The 14,679-nt window shown below is 36.3% G+C and overlaps 1 protein-coding gene across 2 annotated transcripts in view; it reads left to right on the plus strand.

Moving 5' to 3' along the window:
• The first annotated feature begins 567 nt into the window (after positions 1-567).
• MLIP (muscular LMNA-interacting protein) overlaps positions 568-14,679 on the plus strand; it is a 124,766-nt gene continuing 110,654 nt past the window's right edge. For both annotated transcript variants that reach the window (XM_012722763.1, XM_012722760.1), the window contains exons 1-3: positions 568-687; positions 6,788-6,943; positions 10,702-11,094. In XM_012722763.1, the coding sequence (XP_012578217.1) occupies positions 592-687; positions 6,788-6,943; positions 10,702-11,094 (645 nt within the window). In that variant the 5' untranslated portion in view covers positions 568-591. The remainder of the gene's footprint in view (positions 688-6,787; positions 6,944-10,701; positions 11,095-14,679) is intronic.

The raw sequence follows: 14,679 nt of genomic DNA on the forward strand, positions 1-14,679 counted from the left end.
TCTGGAGCTAATTTGTTTAATAGCAAAACTTCAGTCACTACAGATGCTCCTGTATCATTACTTGCTATTTATATGCCAAGGACCAAAAATTAGAGTTATTGATTTTTTTAAATATCACTGTGGTTTCCAGTTCTTTATTTAGACACAGTGTTTGCAAGTAATTCTATCTCTAAATGTTCTCTGCGGGTGTGACCAACTGATCACTGAGATTGACAGATGCTTGGGCCCTTCAATCAGCCTTCTCTCAGCTCACAATCTGGCTCGTTTCTTCTATTCCCAGAATATATAATCGGAATATATGCGTGAAAAGAAAAGAGGACAAACACATATAGGTTGCATATTTTTTCAATTTTTACTGGCTCCATTTCAGTAGTCAATATGACCTCTTATAAAGTTCCAAGTCTAAAAATCGTCAAAACATAAATCTGCTCTTTAGAGCTGACAACAGTTTTAACTCAGGGAGGATTCCACTTTACCTCTTTTTAGAATTTTTTTTTTTTTTTGGTGGGTGAGTGTGTGTGTGTTGTTTTAGTGAGAAGCTCCCTTCCCACCTCAGTCATTGGTTTGCTCACTCCCTTGTGTGATGAATCAATGCTTTCAGAACGGGGGCTTCCGAGTGACTGCGGGAACAATTACTTCCAAATGAACTCGTGCATCTTAGCAGGAAGCTCTCAGACCACACCCCAGGTAAAAGGAAGTCTTTGCTTAATGCTTTCAACAACTTTTAAGGCTGTGCACTGTGGTGTTGGCTGTAAGAGGGCTTGGAGGGAGAGCCGCCCGGGTGTAGATATATTTAACTGTATTTCAAAATGCAATGTTGTCTACTGTTAGTGGAAAGGGTGAGCAGATAAAGGCAAAACTGCCTCCTAGAAAACCAAAGAAAATGCCCAGGACTGTTCTTAGTATAGTGTTAATACTAAGACACCCTGCAATGCCTCTTCTCAACAGGAGGCCAGTGGCCATCTGCAAACGTGGGTGTCAACATCGGAAAAGAACTTTTAGGGAAATAGGAGAACGAAGGCATTGCAGCCCCAAACCGAGCAAGAGAGCTGTAGCCTGCATGATATAGGGGAAACCCATTTTTAAAAATTATCATTCAGCTGTCCGGTGAAAATGTGACAGTCTCAGAGGTTTTGCGCATTTGAAACCATATTCATATCTTAAAAAGTGCAATTTCTATGGTTAAAATAGTTTCCAAAGGATAAAAACTAAGATGTGTTTTTAAACGGTGTCGACAACTGAAAGTGTTAATTGGCATTTAACAAATGCAATGGTATTAACATGTATCTGTTTCTGCTTTGTGGAAAATGATTTTTCATCACCATAGCAATTCATTCTGGGTGCCTCTGGAACAAACATGCAGTAATTCTTTATTCTCCGTGTGAAACAAGGGATTCAGCAGTCTGTTGGATAACACGTGGCTCTTCAAAAATACTGCACAGTGTAGCTACTGTAAATTTCAAGTCTTTTTCCAAATGGCATTATGTGCAAAAAAAAAAAAGAAAAAGAAAAAACAAGAAAAAAAATCGGCACAACCGTGGTTATGATAAAAGTATGCTAGGAAAAGGTGATGAAAAGAGCCGATGTTAAGGCTATACTGCCAGCTTAAAAGCAAATGCTGAACCATTGCCTGGTTTGTGGTTCTTGTTCTGGGGGTATATGTGTGGACAGGAATTTGTCCCTGCTCTTGATCTCTAAGAGGAGTTTTTGAAGATGAATAAATATTTAGTCCTATCAGATCGTCTGTTTAATGTTACCGGAATGTATTGGTTCAACTAAATAAAATAAAAATTGTCCTAATACTGAGGAAATTTTCTGTAGGATATGGATGTTTCTGTGGGAAAATCTAACAATGAACTAGGAAATCATATTACTTATTTTCAGTTGCTATTCTTGTCCAGATGGCATAATATTTAGAATTTTTTCTAAATAAATATTTTTTTCTTTGAGAACATAGTTATAAAAGCACATATTCACTGTGTGTATCAGCTTTCAATCAAACTTAATTTCTACTTTATTCTCTAAAATTATAGTTCTTAACCTTTAAAAAAAAGTTATAGTTAACAATATGTCAGTAGTGGAAACCTGTTTGTATTTTAGAGATGAAAGTTCTATTAAGTTCTATAAATTGTACAAGGCTTTTACAGAAGCAGAACTTTATTATTCTATTTACTTTAGAAAGCAAATTCACCACCTCTAATGATAGGTATATGTATTTCATTACCATGGGGCATTTATGCTCAAATCTTACATGTATAAATTTCATTTCAAGAGAATCTAAAATCTGTAGTTATCATGTGGGGAGATGGGAGCAGGCCTGTGGAAACTGCCATGAGATTTAATTTTACCTCTTCTTTGAAATAATTATAATTTCTGACCCAAGTGAAATACTGTACTATTCTATACTATAGAATTCTAGAGTTTTACATCCAAAGTGCTCTCAATGATTTGTTGCTAGAACCATTTTCTACCCATCGTGATATTAAAGAGGTCATCCATGTAAAGAAATCTCCCTAGAGGATAGAATATATGTTGTGTTGTATATTGCTGATGGGACTGGTTTGCCAACCTGGGAATTACGACTTGACTACAGAGGGGAGATGCATTATCTATAAACAAAAGAGAATGTTAAAAAATTAGTGGACTTGAAGAGTTTGTATATTTTATACAAATATATATATGCATATATAAAACACATATTCAGTATTACATATGCATTGTTTCTAGAAGGTATAGCTGTTTTAATTTTTCCTAGTTACTAACATAAGTGGTGGTCCAAAGTTAGTTTTTCAGGTTCTATGATTTGGATGAAATCTCTTCAATGAAATATAGTTCTCTTTGATTTTGTGTGCACAAAGAAAATATCCATTTAATGATGTTGCTATCAGTGTCTCTCCAGAGCAACCATTTTCTCACCCAGCATGGCTTTCTATTTTTTTTTTTCCCCTTTTGGTAAGGATGGCCCTGTTAATATTCTTACCTCACTTTCTTTGACTTTCACAAACTCAGGGTCCTTCTTTTTTCATCTCAGCTTCTCAACTCAAGGCCAAAACTACACCTTATAATTATCTAGAATTACCAAACTTCTAATCCCAAATTCTCACATACCATATGAGAAGACCCTAAGCTCTTTTCTTAAGCACTCTTCAGGCTATCAAATCTGGAGACAGCGGGTGCCTTGCATTTGAAAGTTCCTATCCCTCACCTATCCAGACTGAACTCCATGGCTGACAATCTGCGCTACTCTCATCAGTTAGCCTCAATTTCCTGGTATAATCACTGTAAAAATGATATCCAAATATCAGTTCTATAAATGCTGCAATTCACTTTCCCAGGTCTTAGATAGGAAGTTGAGCATTCCTGAAGAGTATATCAAATAACCAAAGGTTTCACTATAAATTCATGGATTTACACTTGCACTGGGCCTCAGTGTTACAAGTCTGTCAATCCTGTTGCTTGTTTATGATCAGACTTCTTTCCTATTGCTGTTAGTTATGCTCTAGGTTTGTCTGTATTCCTTGAAGTCCCATGTCACCTTTACTACTTCTTCATGAGTTACTGGACCACTTAATGTTAGCATTTGAAGGGTTCAGTTGGGCCCCTTTTCTTTTCAGTTGTGCTTAATCTCCTTGGTGATCTTATTTTGTCATGGTTAAAATATAAAGCATAGGTTAACAATTCTAATAATTTTATCTTCAGTACTAACTATTCTGTAAACTTAACTCCATATCCATATTTCCACTTAAATATCTATTTGGCATGTCAAATTTTATTTTTAGTCTCAAACCAGGTTTACGTGTGGTTTTCCCACTTTAGCAAATAATATTTCATTTCTTGCACTCACTCAGGTCAAAAAAATTATGTTACTCTTGACTGTTGTCTCTCATATGTTACATCTAATTTTTCGACAAGATCTTTTTTTCCTTTACAGTATAGCCACAATCTTAACACTGTCACTATTACTGTAACAACCTGTTTTACCTACTGTTCTCTCTTCTGGGTTGTTGCAATAATCTTATAGCTAGTGCTCATACACTTAACATTATTAAAAATACTGTATTTCAACATGTTATTATGTTTCTTTCCACTGAAATGTGAATTCCATTAGGTAGAGATTTTTATTCACTGCTGACTAGAGCCTGACACTCAGCAGGTCTTTGATTAGACTTTGAATCAATGAAAGTAAGTGAAATAAACAAGTTCAGATGAGAGCTCATTTTAGGAGAAGCATAGTAGCAGGACTGAACCACCTAAAATGATAAAGATAAGGTGAATGAGTAGAGATGATAATGGTTGTCTTAGAAATTCTCTTCTGATTACTTCAATGATCTTAGTGATACGAGAAAAAGGTCCTCAACTCAGAATAAGAGTGAAAAAGAAGTTAGAGGAAAAGACATAAAAGTTCTAGGTGGGTGGGACAATGAGCAGTATTGAGTGGTCTGCTTAAGCCTGCCATATGTTTGAAATTAAACCAGTAAGCATGATTGATCTCCCCTGGTCACATTTACCTCTGCAGATGTAGGTAGGGGTTAGATTTATTGAGAATTGTGACTTACACAGAGAGCAGTTATATGAGAGAGGACAAAGCATTTGAAGGGCAGGCATGTGGGTAATTGTGGTCAACTCAGTTACTGATACTGATGAAAATAAAGAAGCATGGGAAAACATAATATTGGAAGGATTTTAGAGATTTTATGAAGGTGGGGTCTGTGAAATGTTGGAGCTGGAGCCCTAGAGGGAGTGTTATAGAAAAAAAGAGGTACGAAAGAAGGAAAAAGCTTTAATTATGGAGGGGATGTCACCATTAGTCTAAACTAGAAATGTGAGAGGCAAGGTCAAGAGGAGAAGTCAAAAAACACAATAGTGTCTGTTTGTGGGACATTATGTCGGGCACTCATAGAAAGCATAGTGTTAGGGAGAGTAAAAAGAAGTGAGAATGGAACTTTAAAGAAAGAACGGACAACTGTGACAAGGAGAGTTATGAGGTGCTGTAAAGTGATGACATGAGAATTAGAACTAGAAGTTTTTAGATAAGAGGGAAGAATGGTTTGGAAGCAGGAAGAAAGAAGGCACTTCTGTTTCAGGCCAACTTCCAATGTGAGATAATACAGTGATCACTGAGACAGATTCTTGTGAGGTGAAGTCCTTCAGAGGAACCAGATTTAGTTACATGAAAAATATTTATAGAAGAGGTTAAGGAGTTGTGGCATGTTTGACTGAATCCCAGAAAGTGTAAAACGGAAAGGTTTCAAGAATTGGAACTGGGTATACGTTGGGGAAAAATAAGCATGTGCATAGGATAGAGATATTGAAAGATGACTCAGTGACCTACGTTTCTTGTAAGGACTGACATGACCAGGAGAAAGGGCATGCCACAGTCAGGCCTTAGCGATCAAAAGCATAGACAGGTAGCCAAGCAGACAAGAGAGTGCCAATGGCATGTTGCTAGGACCCGTTGTATTTCCTGTGACAGAGGTATGGAGTGGATAGAGGGTGGTGTAAGTCTAATTAACCCTCACCTTTCCCCCACTCTGTCATATTCATAAGCTTTTCTTTGTCTTAGTTAATTTTCTCTGGTCTAAAAGGAGGCCATGTTCCTTGTCTTGTTCCTTTAATTTATTCTGCCTGCTTTCTCTAGACCTTTTCTCTCTAGTGGTTCTTTTCCTGAGTCTGCAGTTACGTTTGACTCTTCCCCATAGCACCAACAATTAAGGAATTGCTTTGACTCTGCTCCTCTCTAACTACTCTTAACCTTTCTTCTTATATCTCCTTCAAACTTGAAAGAAAATCTGCAGCAGTACCATCTTCTTTTTCTCCTTTCCCATTTAGTCCTAAATGATTGCTCTTGGCTTTCTGACCTTATCTCTAGTCTTATGTCATTAAATCCAGAATTATCTGTCTAAAATTCTACTGCGACTATGATAATTACCAATGGAGAGTGCTTTAATAATTCTCTGTTGTTAATTAGACAAAAATCCATGCTTTATCTAGCTCCCATTGCTGCTTTTCCCCATGCTTTTACTCTGGTTTTCCCAGTCTGTGATATCCTGTTTTTTCAGAGACTTAACATGTTACGTGTTGTCTTTCATAGCACTTTCCAAGTTGGGAAGCCAAACCTGCCCTCATCACTTTTCTGTTAGTATACTGTGCATACCCTTTTCCTACTTGTAAGTGGCCCATTGATTCTTTCCTATTTGTCATTGTATCACAAGCTCCTGAGTACCTGCCACTCAGCCAATACTTAAAATTAGTTTTGAATGAAGAAAAAATGATCGGAGAAAAAGTTATATCCTTGAGAGCAGGTGTGAGTATCCTAATAGCCAGTAAAGCATACTTTCAATTTAAATTCAGAGTTTAGCATTCTCTTTAATGATACATATTGCAAGTTGCTTGCTTGGTTGAGAAATATGAGTCAAATTGAACCTCCCAATCTGGGGTTAAATGGATAAAAGTCAATTCTGAAACAGACCAGATGCTGTGTTTGTGATGGGCCTACTGCGGTCGAGATGACAGGTAATATTCCAGCAGATCAGTACGTGGCCCTGCTGTTTCACTGCTGCCCTCTACAACAGGATCTTCCTGGGGCTGAATTGCTTGGTCTGATATTATGATATTATAAAAAAGGGATACACTGGGACTCTATTTTTAGCTGTTTTCTTTGGCAATCATACACATGATGACTGTCTGATAGGCAATTTATCAAATAAATGAGATAAACATCATGTTATATAGAGTGAAGATAAACCTTTGACAAGACTGAACATCTAATTTATTACATGTCTCATAGGTCTCTTCTGGTGATTCTGAAGCCAAACCTCTGATCTTCACATTTGTCCCCACTGTCAGAAGACTACCAACCCAATCTCAGTTGACTGACACCTCTAAATTCCTTGTTAAAATTCCTGAGGAACCAAGTGATAAGAATCCAGAAACTGTAAATAGGGTAGGATTATTTTCATTCTTTTTTTTTCTATCAAGCCATTAATATTAAATTATCCATAAATAATTATTCAGAAATGTGTATGAATGTTTATTTCCTCTGCCAAAAGTGAGATGATTGAAATCTAATGTTGATTAAAAATATTGGCCTTCCCTGGTGGCGCAGCGGGTTAAGGCACTGCACTGAGAAGCTAAAGCCACTTCCGCATGACTTCGATCCCTGCTTGCCCCAGAGGTGATCACATGGCGAGGCAGACCTCTCATGTGGCCCGCCCGCTGCTCCCCTCATCGATCTGCCTGTTCTCCTCCCCACTCTGTCTCTGGTGAAGCCTCCCACCTCCCCTGAGCCTCTGGCCTGTACCCCAGTTCTGTATGTACAAATAAAAAAAAAAGAAAAAAATATCATGATGTGGGCCCTCCCTGGTAGTGCAACGGGTTAGAATGCAGCACTAAGAAGCTAAAGCCACTTCAGCATGACTTCGATCCCCACCCTGGAGGTGGACTACATTGCACGGCAGACCTCTCCTGACCTGCCTGCTACTCCCCTCAGCAGTGTACTTCATCATTTGGCCTGTTCTGCTCCCCATTCTTGTCTCTGGTGAATCCTCTCACTGCCCCTGCATCTCTGGTCTGCACCCTAGTTCTGTATGCATAAATAAATAAATCTTTAAAAAAATTACGATATGATAATGAATCTAAATGTTATCAAGTCTCAAGTTCTCTCTAATACATTGCCTTAATCTTTTGAGTTGGCATCTGATTTTTTGCTATTCACATGACACATTCTATCTCTTGGCTTCTCCCCTTCTCCCAAATGTATCTTTAAATTTTTCAAAATTTTGCTTTTCGTATTTTAGTTTATCTTGAACAAAAACATAAAACAGTGAGATGTTATAATTTTGAATGTAGTATTAGCAGTGTTAAAAACATGTAATACCCAAATATTAGGGAGATTCCAAGTATTAGGCATGCTTACAGTTTGCTACTGGTTTGTGAATTTGTATAATTTTAATAGAAAGCCATTATCTGCAATCGTAAAACTCTTTATACTAACTCTTAGAACAGTATCCCAAGGGAATATTGCAAAAGAAGAAAACTTGTATACAGGAAAGTATTTAGGGGAAAATAAACACAACCAAGTAACTTAAAATAAGAGAAAAGATAAGAATAATGCACCACATCAACAAAGCTGTAATTATAGTAATTATATAATTCCTGACAGTGTTAACCTTAAAATGTTGAGTGATAAAAGAGGTTGTAAAATTATATTTGTCTCTTCTTATGCCTCCTTAAGATGAGGAAGACAAGAAATAAAATTAAAATAAATAAGTAACAAACCTGAAATTGACTGGTGCTAGAATAATGACATTTAGCAAAATATTTTCTTCTTAAGCACTTAGAGAGGGCAAATGAAATGGGAGAGATAAGAACAAAGAGGGAAGGAGCACAAGGACTGTGGTGGTGGGCTTTAGGTAATTTGATGGTGGATAAACTGGACCTGATGGGGATGTCAAGTATTACACCTCAGTGAAAATAAATTTAAAAATAAAATTGTAATAGATGTTTTAATACTGTCTTATGATAAATAAAATGTGATTTAGGGGAACTTTGTGCTATTTTTGAAGCATCTAAAAGGGGATCAAGTAATCTGATTCACCTTGTTTATATGAACACATCTTATCTAGCAAGTGATAATTAATATATGTGTCATCCTAAGATTATTCAATGCTTTTAAGTAATTTCAAAGATTAGTGGGGCCAAATTATTTCAGAGAAATCCTGAATTACTAAATAAGGCACTTACAGGAAGTTTTTTCCCTAATACTACTCAACTACATACATCAACATTAATGGGATCCATTGTTCATAGGTACTCTCAGTATTTGGGACAGTAGATGAGTGAATCATTCTTGGTTGCAAACACCCAAAATATCTTACGATAAAGACATTCATTTGCTGATTGCTATGATATACTCACAGCTACATCTGAAAGATTAAAGATTTTCCTTTCTTTTTTTAAAAACAGTTTGCTATAAAAATAGAAATGGTAAAGAATTCCTTATTCATTTATATATTTGTCAATAATTTGTTGAGTAAACTGTATTCAGTGCTTTGGATTCTGAGTAAATAAATTTAAATCATATAAGTTGCTTTTGGGGAGGCTGTCAAAAAAAAAACTGAAAAGTATAAGTGGAATCTTAGATAGTGATAAATGCTATAAAGAAATACATTAAAATAATGGAATAGTGAATGGTAGATTATAAGGGAAAGGGACTTTTTTTTTAAAGATTTATTTATTTATTCATATAGAGCTGGGGTACAGAACGGAGATGCGGAGGATGAGAGGATTCACCAGAGACAGAGAGGGGAGCAGAACAGGAAGATCAAGGAAGCACACTGCTGAGGGGAGCAGCGGGCGGGTCAGGAGAGGTCTGCCATGCCATGTGGATCTCCTCTGGGGCAGGCGGGAATCGAACTCATGCGGAAGTGGCTTAAGCTTCTCAGTGCTGTGCTTTAACCAGCTGCGCAAACAGGGAGGGTCGGGAAAGGGACTGTTTTAAATAATTAATAAATATTTCTAAAATTAAGTTCAGTTTATTAATTTTGTTACTTGACCTAATATGCAATCTGACTTTAAATCCTTTTCTTTTAATTTAAATTTTTCTCCAAGTTGGATTATTGTTACTGTATAGTTTTGTAATTTATTATGTGAAATGATCACTGTTAGATTCCAATCAGAGGCAATTTGTGTTTTATCTTATTTGGAGCATCATCAGTGGATATAAATTCCACTCCTTAGTTTAGTTATAGCTGATCAGTGGTTTGATGTCTACATATACATATCATACACACACACACACACACACACACACACACACTAGCAAACATTAAATTGACTACCATAGCTGAAATTTTCTCTTTAGTGTCTTCTTAATCTTCTATTTCAGAGCAATTTTAGACTTAAGAGAAGAAAATAATCATAGTGTCATCTTTGTATATTTTTCTTATCAGTTCATTGTCAGATGTATGGTGTGCACACATTTTCTTCCATTCTGTAGAGTGTCTTTTCACTTACAGTTATGGTTTCATTCATTGTAAAGAAGTTTTTTAGGTTGATGTAGATCCAGCTATTCTGGTTCTTTTCTGTTTTCCTTGCCATTAGGGATAAATTCCTAAGGCATCACTAAAGCTTGTGCCATGAAATGTTTGCCTGTGTTTTCTTCTATGTATTTTATTGTTTCAGTTTTTTACATCCAAGTCTGATGTATTTTGAGTTGATTTTGGTGTATGTTGTGAGACTATGCTATAGTCTCTTATGCATGCTACTATCCAGTTTTCATATCACCATATATTGAAGAGGCTTATTCCAATGTATGCTTTTTCTCCTTTATCATAGATTTACTATTTCATAAATATGTTAGTTTATTTCTGGACTTTCTATCTTTTCCATTGGTTTTTATGTCTGTCATTATTCTAGTATAAGACTGTTTTAATTCTTGTGGATTTATAATACAGCTTGAGGCCTGGAAGTATACCACCATTTTCTTTCCTCTTTGTCAAGATTGTGTTTGCTATTCAGTGTTTTGTGAATCCACATGCATTTCAGTAGTATTTGCTCCAGTTCTTTGAAATATGCTGTTGTTTTTATTGGGATTGCATTAAATCTATATATTTAAGCAGGTTAACTTTCTGTGTGTACATGGGAATAAGAAGCATTTATCACTACTATATCAATGTTCATATGTCTTTACATTTATTTCAGTCTAATGCCAATGAGTACTTGACTTTGAATGCCGGGAGTCAACCAGAGAGAGACAGAGGAACATTGACTTATCCTTCAGAGGTCAGTAGAAAGATTTCACAAGAAAGGGGTCTCAAAGCAAACAGATCTCAAGGAATGCAGCAAAGTGACCTCTTCAAAGCTGAATATGTCTTTATTGTGGACTCTGAAGGGGAAGATGAAGCTACAACAAAGAAAGTTGAACAAAGTCCCCCAGTGGGGATGGGCACTACAGCTACTCGTCCCAAGTCTCTGGCAATCTCCTCCAGTTTTGCTTCTGATGTGGTTCGCCCCAAAACTCGGGGCACAGGCCACCAGGCCCCATCACATCCTGAAATTACTCCTGGGATGTCCCCTCAGAAAAAGCATGGACAGGTAAGTTTTTGCTCTGGTCATAGGAGAAAATAATAGTTAACCTGATTTGTGTCATAGACTGTCTGAAAAGGATTTCCTGTTCAAGGGATACAAAAACTCTCCAAAAAAAAAAAAAAAGAAAAAGAAAAAGGTGTTAAACCAAAATGACAAGATCATAAATCATCACAGTGTATATATAGAATACACTCATAAGACAAAAAGGATTGTACAGTTATACTGTGAGCTGGCTAAAGAAACAAGTAAATAATTTAATGAGTGGAATTGGAGAGATATTACCTCATTCTTTTGAATCATTCTTGGCAAAAGTTAATGTTGGGAGTTTCTAAGGAGAGTGCTGAGCTAGATCAAGAAGCACATTTCAGATATGAGAAGGATCCAGTGAAATGATACCAATAGGATATTAGATAGTTGCTTTCAAACTAGTAAACAAATACACAGGGAAATAATAGTATGTAATGAAAATAATACTTTTCCCCTGCATGTCTTAAGGAGAATAGCTATTATCATCTGAGAAGTCACCAGGGTAGGACTGACCTCTGAAATCAGAAGATCTTTCCATAAAATCTACTAGTATGGCTTATGGTTCTTTGAAGGTTGTAAGCCTTGTGTGTGGTAGGAAGAGACCCATATCTGTGATGGAGAGGGAGGGGGAAAATAAGGGTTTTGAAGGAAAAAAGAAGATTTTGCCATTGACTAGGTGTTGTAAAAAAAGTTATGAGATGACTTTGACAAGGTTTATGAAGTATTTTAAGAATGAAATAGCTGGTTTGGGAGGTGGATAGTGAATGTGGATCTCTTTTTGACGGTAAATATGAGTCAATGCCAACAGTTGTTTAGTGTTTTCAAGTGTTTCAAATGGTTGGCAAAACATTAGTGTTGGTGAGTTGACCTTTTGGTGCCATTAGGACATGCAAGGTTGTGGAGACATCCCATACCATCTTTACTTCTTCAGTCTTTCCTGGTTTCTTGATGCTGTATGTGTACCATCTTCAAACATTGATATCTTCATATTGCTTTTTAGCAATATGAAATTGGTGCCTCCATCCAGGTCTACTGGACTGAAACACTTTTTTATTCTTGAAATTTATTCTTTGTGCTTTTTTTGAGTATTCTAAACCTATAATTAAAGGTATTATTAGCAAGCAGTGATAAGCTTGGACATTTCTTTCTTGTCTCAGGAAAGATGATGGAATAGCTAAGAAGATGCCAAGTTTCCATATTTAGGACAAGATTGTTTGATGTGACACCGTTGAAAGAAGACATGTAGGTGTAAAAAAACCAACTATGAAGAAAGATAATGAGTTTTATTTGCTTTTCTTCAGTTGATAGGTCTACCCCCTGAATTAACCATTTCTTATATGTTCATGTGACCAAATATATGAAAGGCAAACTGAAATTGAACATCCAGTTTCAATTTTTTTTCCAAAACAGATTCTTTAGAAGTGTGTCATAGCTTGTGTCTTCAAAACTCCAACTGAATAGGAAGGTTTCAACCTATTTATGATTAGCACCTTGAAGTTATGACTATCGCTGAAGAGACACTGGATCCTGACATGTTTGGGAATAGCCATTGTTTCTGTTGCCATTTCCTCTAATAATTCATTTGAGTGATTAATAATAGATCAACATGAAATATAAATAAGATGAAATAAAATAATGGCTGTTATCCACAAATATAAACTAAAAGGAATGACCAGAGAACCTCCAAAGAAAACACTTTGACAAGTTTAATGTAGTCAGTAGTAGAAACAAATGTTCTGAAGAATACTCCATGATTGGATGACTTGGTTTCAACATTGAGTTTTCTATCAGCAATGCAGTTAATTAAAAAGTTTCTTTTCAACCTGGTAAAAATGAATCCCTGGATAGAATTGTCTTTAAATAGCATTATCAGTTAGGAATACTTCATTAAACTATTCTTAGAAATGTCTTGAGTTCTCATTCTGACTTTTAACCTTTTCATAACTAAGTATTATTTTCTATGCATATTTTGTAACTTATTTCATCAGTTCTCTTGAATTATCACAAGAGTACACATTTAATATTTCTATCATTTAGCTCGATTCTCGGTGTGTAATGCCTTTTTCTTTCCCAAACTCACCACCATTTTGGTCTAGGTTAGTTGATAGTCTCAGTTCATTTTAAGTAGCACATTTTCCTTGAGATAGTCTCTTTGGAGAAAAACAAGTTGCTTCTTCTATCTTTGTCATTTCCTTTTAATTTTATAGCTTTTGTACAAAATCTTTACTACAGGTTGTAATAATTGATTTTTTTTTTCCTCATTAGACTGAGAACAACCCAAACTCAAGGTCTGTCTGTGCTTCTTTCTGCATCTCTAGTGTGCAGTACAGAGTCTTGTACATAGGCAAGGCTTAAAAAAATCATGTAAAAAGGGCAGATAATTAGAAATTTGCATCCTGATGGCTTTGTTCAGTTATTGACTCCTTCATGAAGTCTGCTTTAGTTCCCTCAGAGAAGGCCAACTCTGCTCAAAATAATTCTGATAACTTTTTCCATATATCCTTTATAGTCATACTCCAGCATGATTTATAAATGCCTAGATACATGCCTTATCTTTGCCTAGCAGAGTGTAACGTCCTTAAATAGTCCATGTTAAATCCATTTTTATTAAACACTTTATTCTTTGCGTTGACTATTATCTTGACATAGTCAATCTAGATATGTAAATGAGTGGCAAATCAATAAAATTTGCAAGGAAAAGGAAACATACCTGTCAAATGAAGAAATCATTGGGTTGAAATTTTGTTCATTGAAGTGGCATATTAATGGAAAAGTTAGTTTCAAAAATCACCAATTTAAAATTTTAAAGTATAAGTCAAGGGAGTATGGGGGGTGTCTCACAGGTGATATAGTGTGTGGGGGGCAACTTTCGGGACTATAATGATGTAAAAATTTATAAAAAGTTAAAAAAAAAAGAGGGTGGGAAAAAAACAAGGAATGTAAAAGGTCTCATCAAGAAATAGGAAATGTACCAGGAGAGAATAATGAAATGGAGGTGATAGTAAAGAAGGGAGGAATTGGAAATGTGAGATGCTCTGGAGGAATCAGAAAAGAGGAGGGATTGAAGTATCTATTGGGTAAAAGAAAAAATATCATCCATTCAATGTTGATAATAGTTTCTGTGGTAGAATAGGAGGTGAAATCTCTTAGGAAGTCAGTGATGGTGTATTTAGTTTTCTGTTGCTACATAACAGATTATCACAAATTAGTGGCATTTAACAATGCCTATTTGTTGGGGCCCTCCTGGTGGCCCAGCGGGTTAAAGCACAGCACTGAGAAGCTAAAGCCGCTTTCACATGAGTTCGATTCCCGCCTGCCCCGGAGGTGACCACATGGCGTGGCAGACCTCTCTGCTCCCCTCAGCTGCTCCCCTCAGCAGTGTACCTTGTTGATCTGCCTGTTCTGCTCCCCACTCTGTCTCTGGTGAGACCTCTCACTGCCCCTGAGCCTCTGGCCTGTACCCTAGTTCTGTATGCACAAATAAATCTTTAAAAAAAAAATGCCTATTTGTTTTCTTTTGGTTTCTATGGGGCAGAGGTCTTGGGATAGCTGTCAGAATCTTTG

Source organism: Condylura cristata, unplaced genomic scaffold (assembly GCF_000260355.1).
Source record: "Condylura cristata isolate star-nosed mole 26May11 unplaced genomic scaffold, ConCri1.0 scaffold00001, whole genome shotgun sequence".
Taxonomy (NCBI): Eukaryota; Metazoa; Chordata; class Mammalia; order Eulipotyphla; family Talpidae; genus Condylura; species Condylura cristata.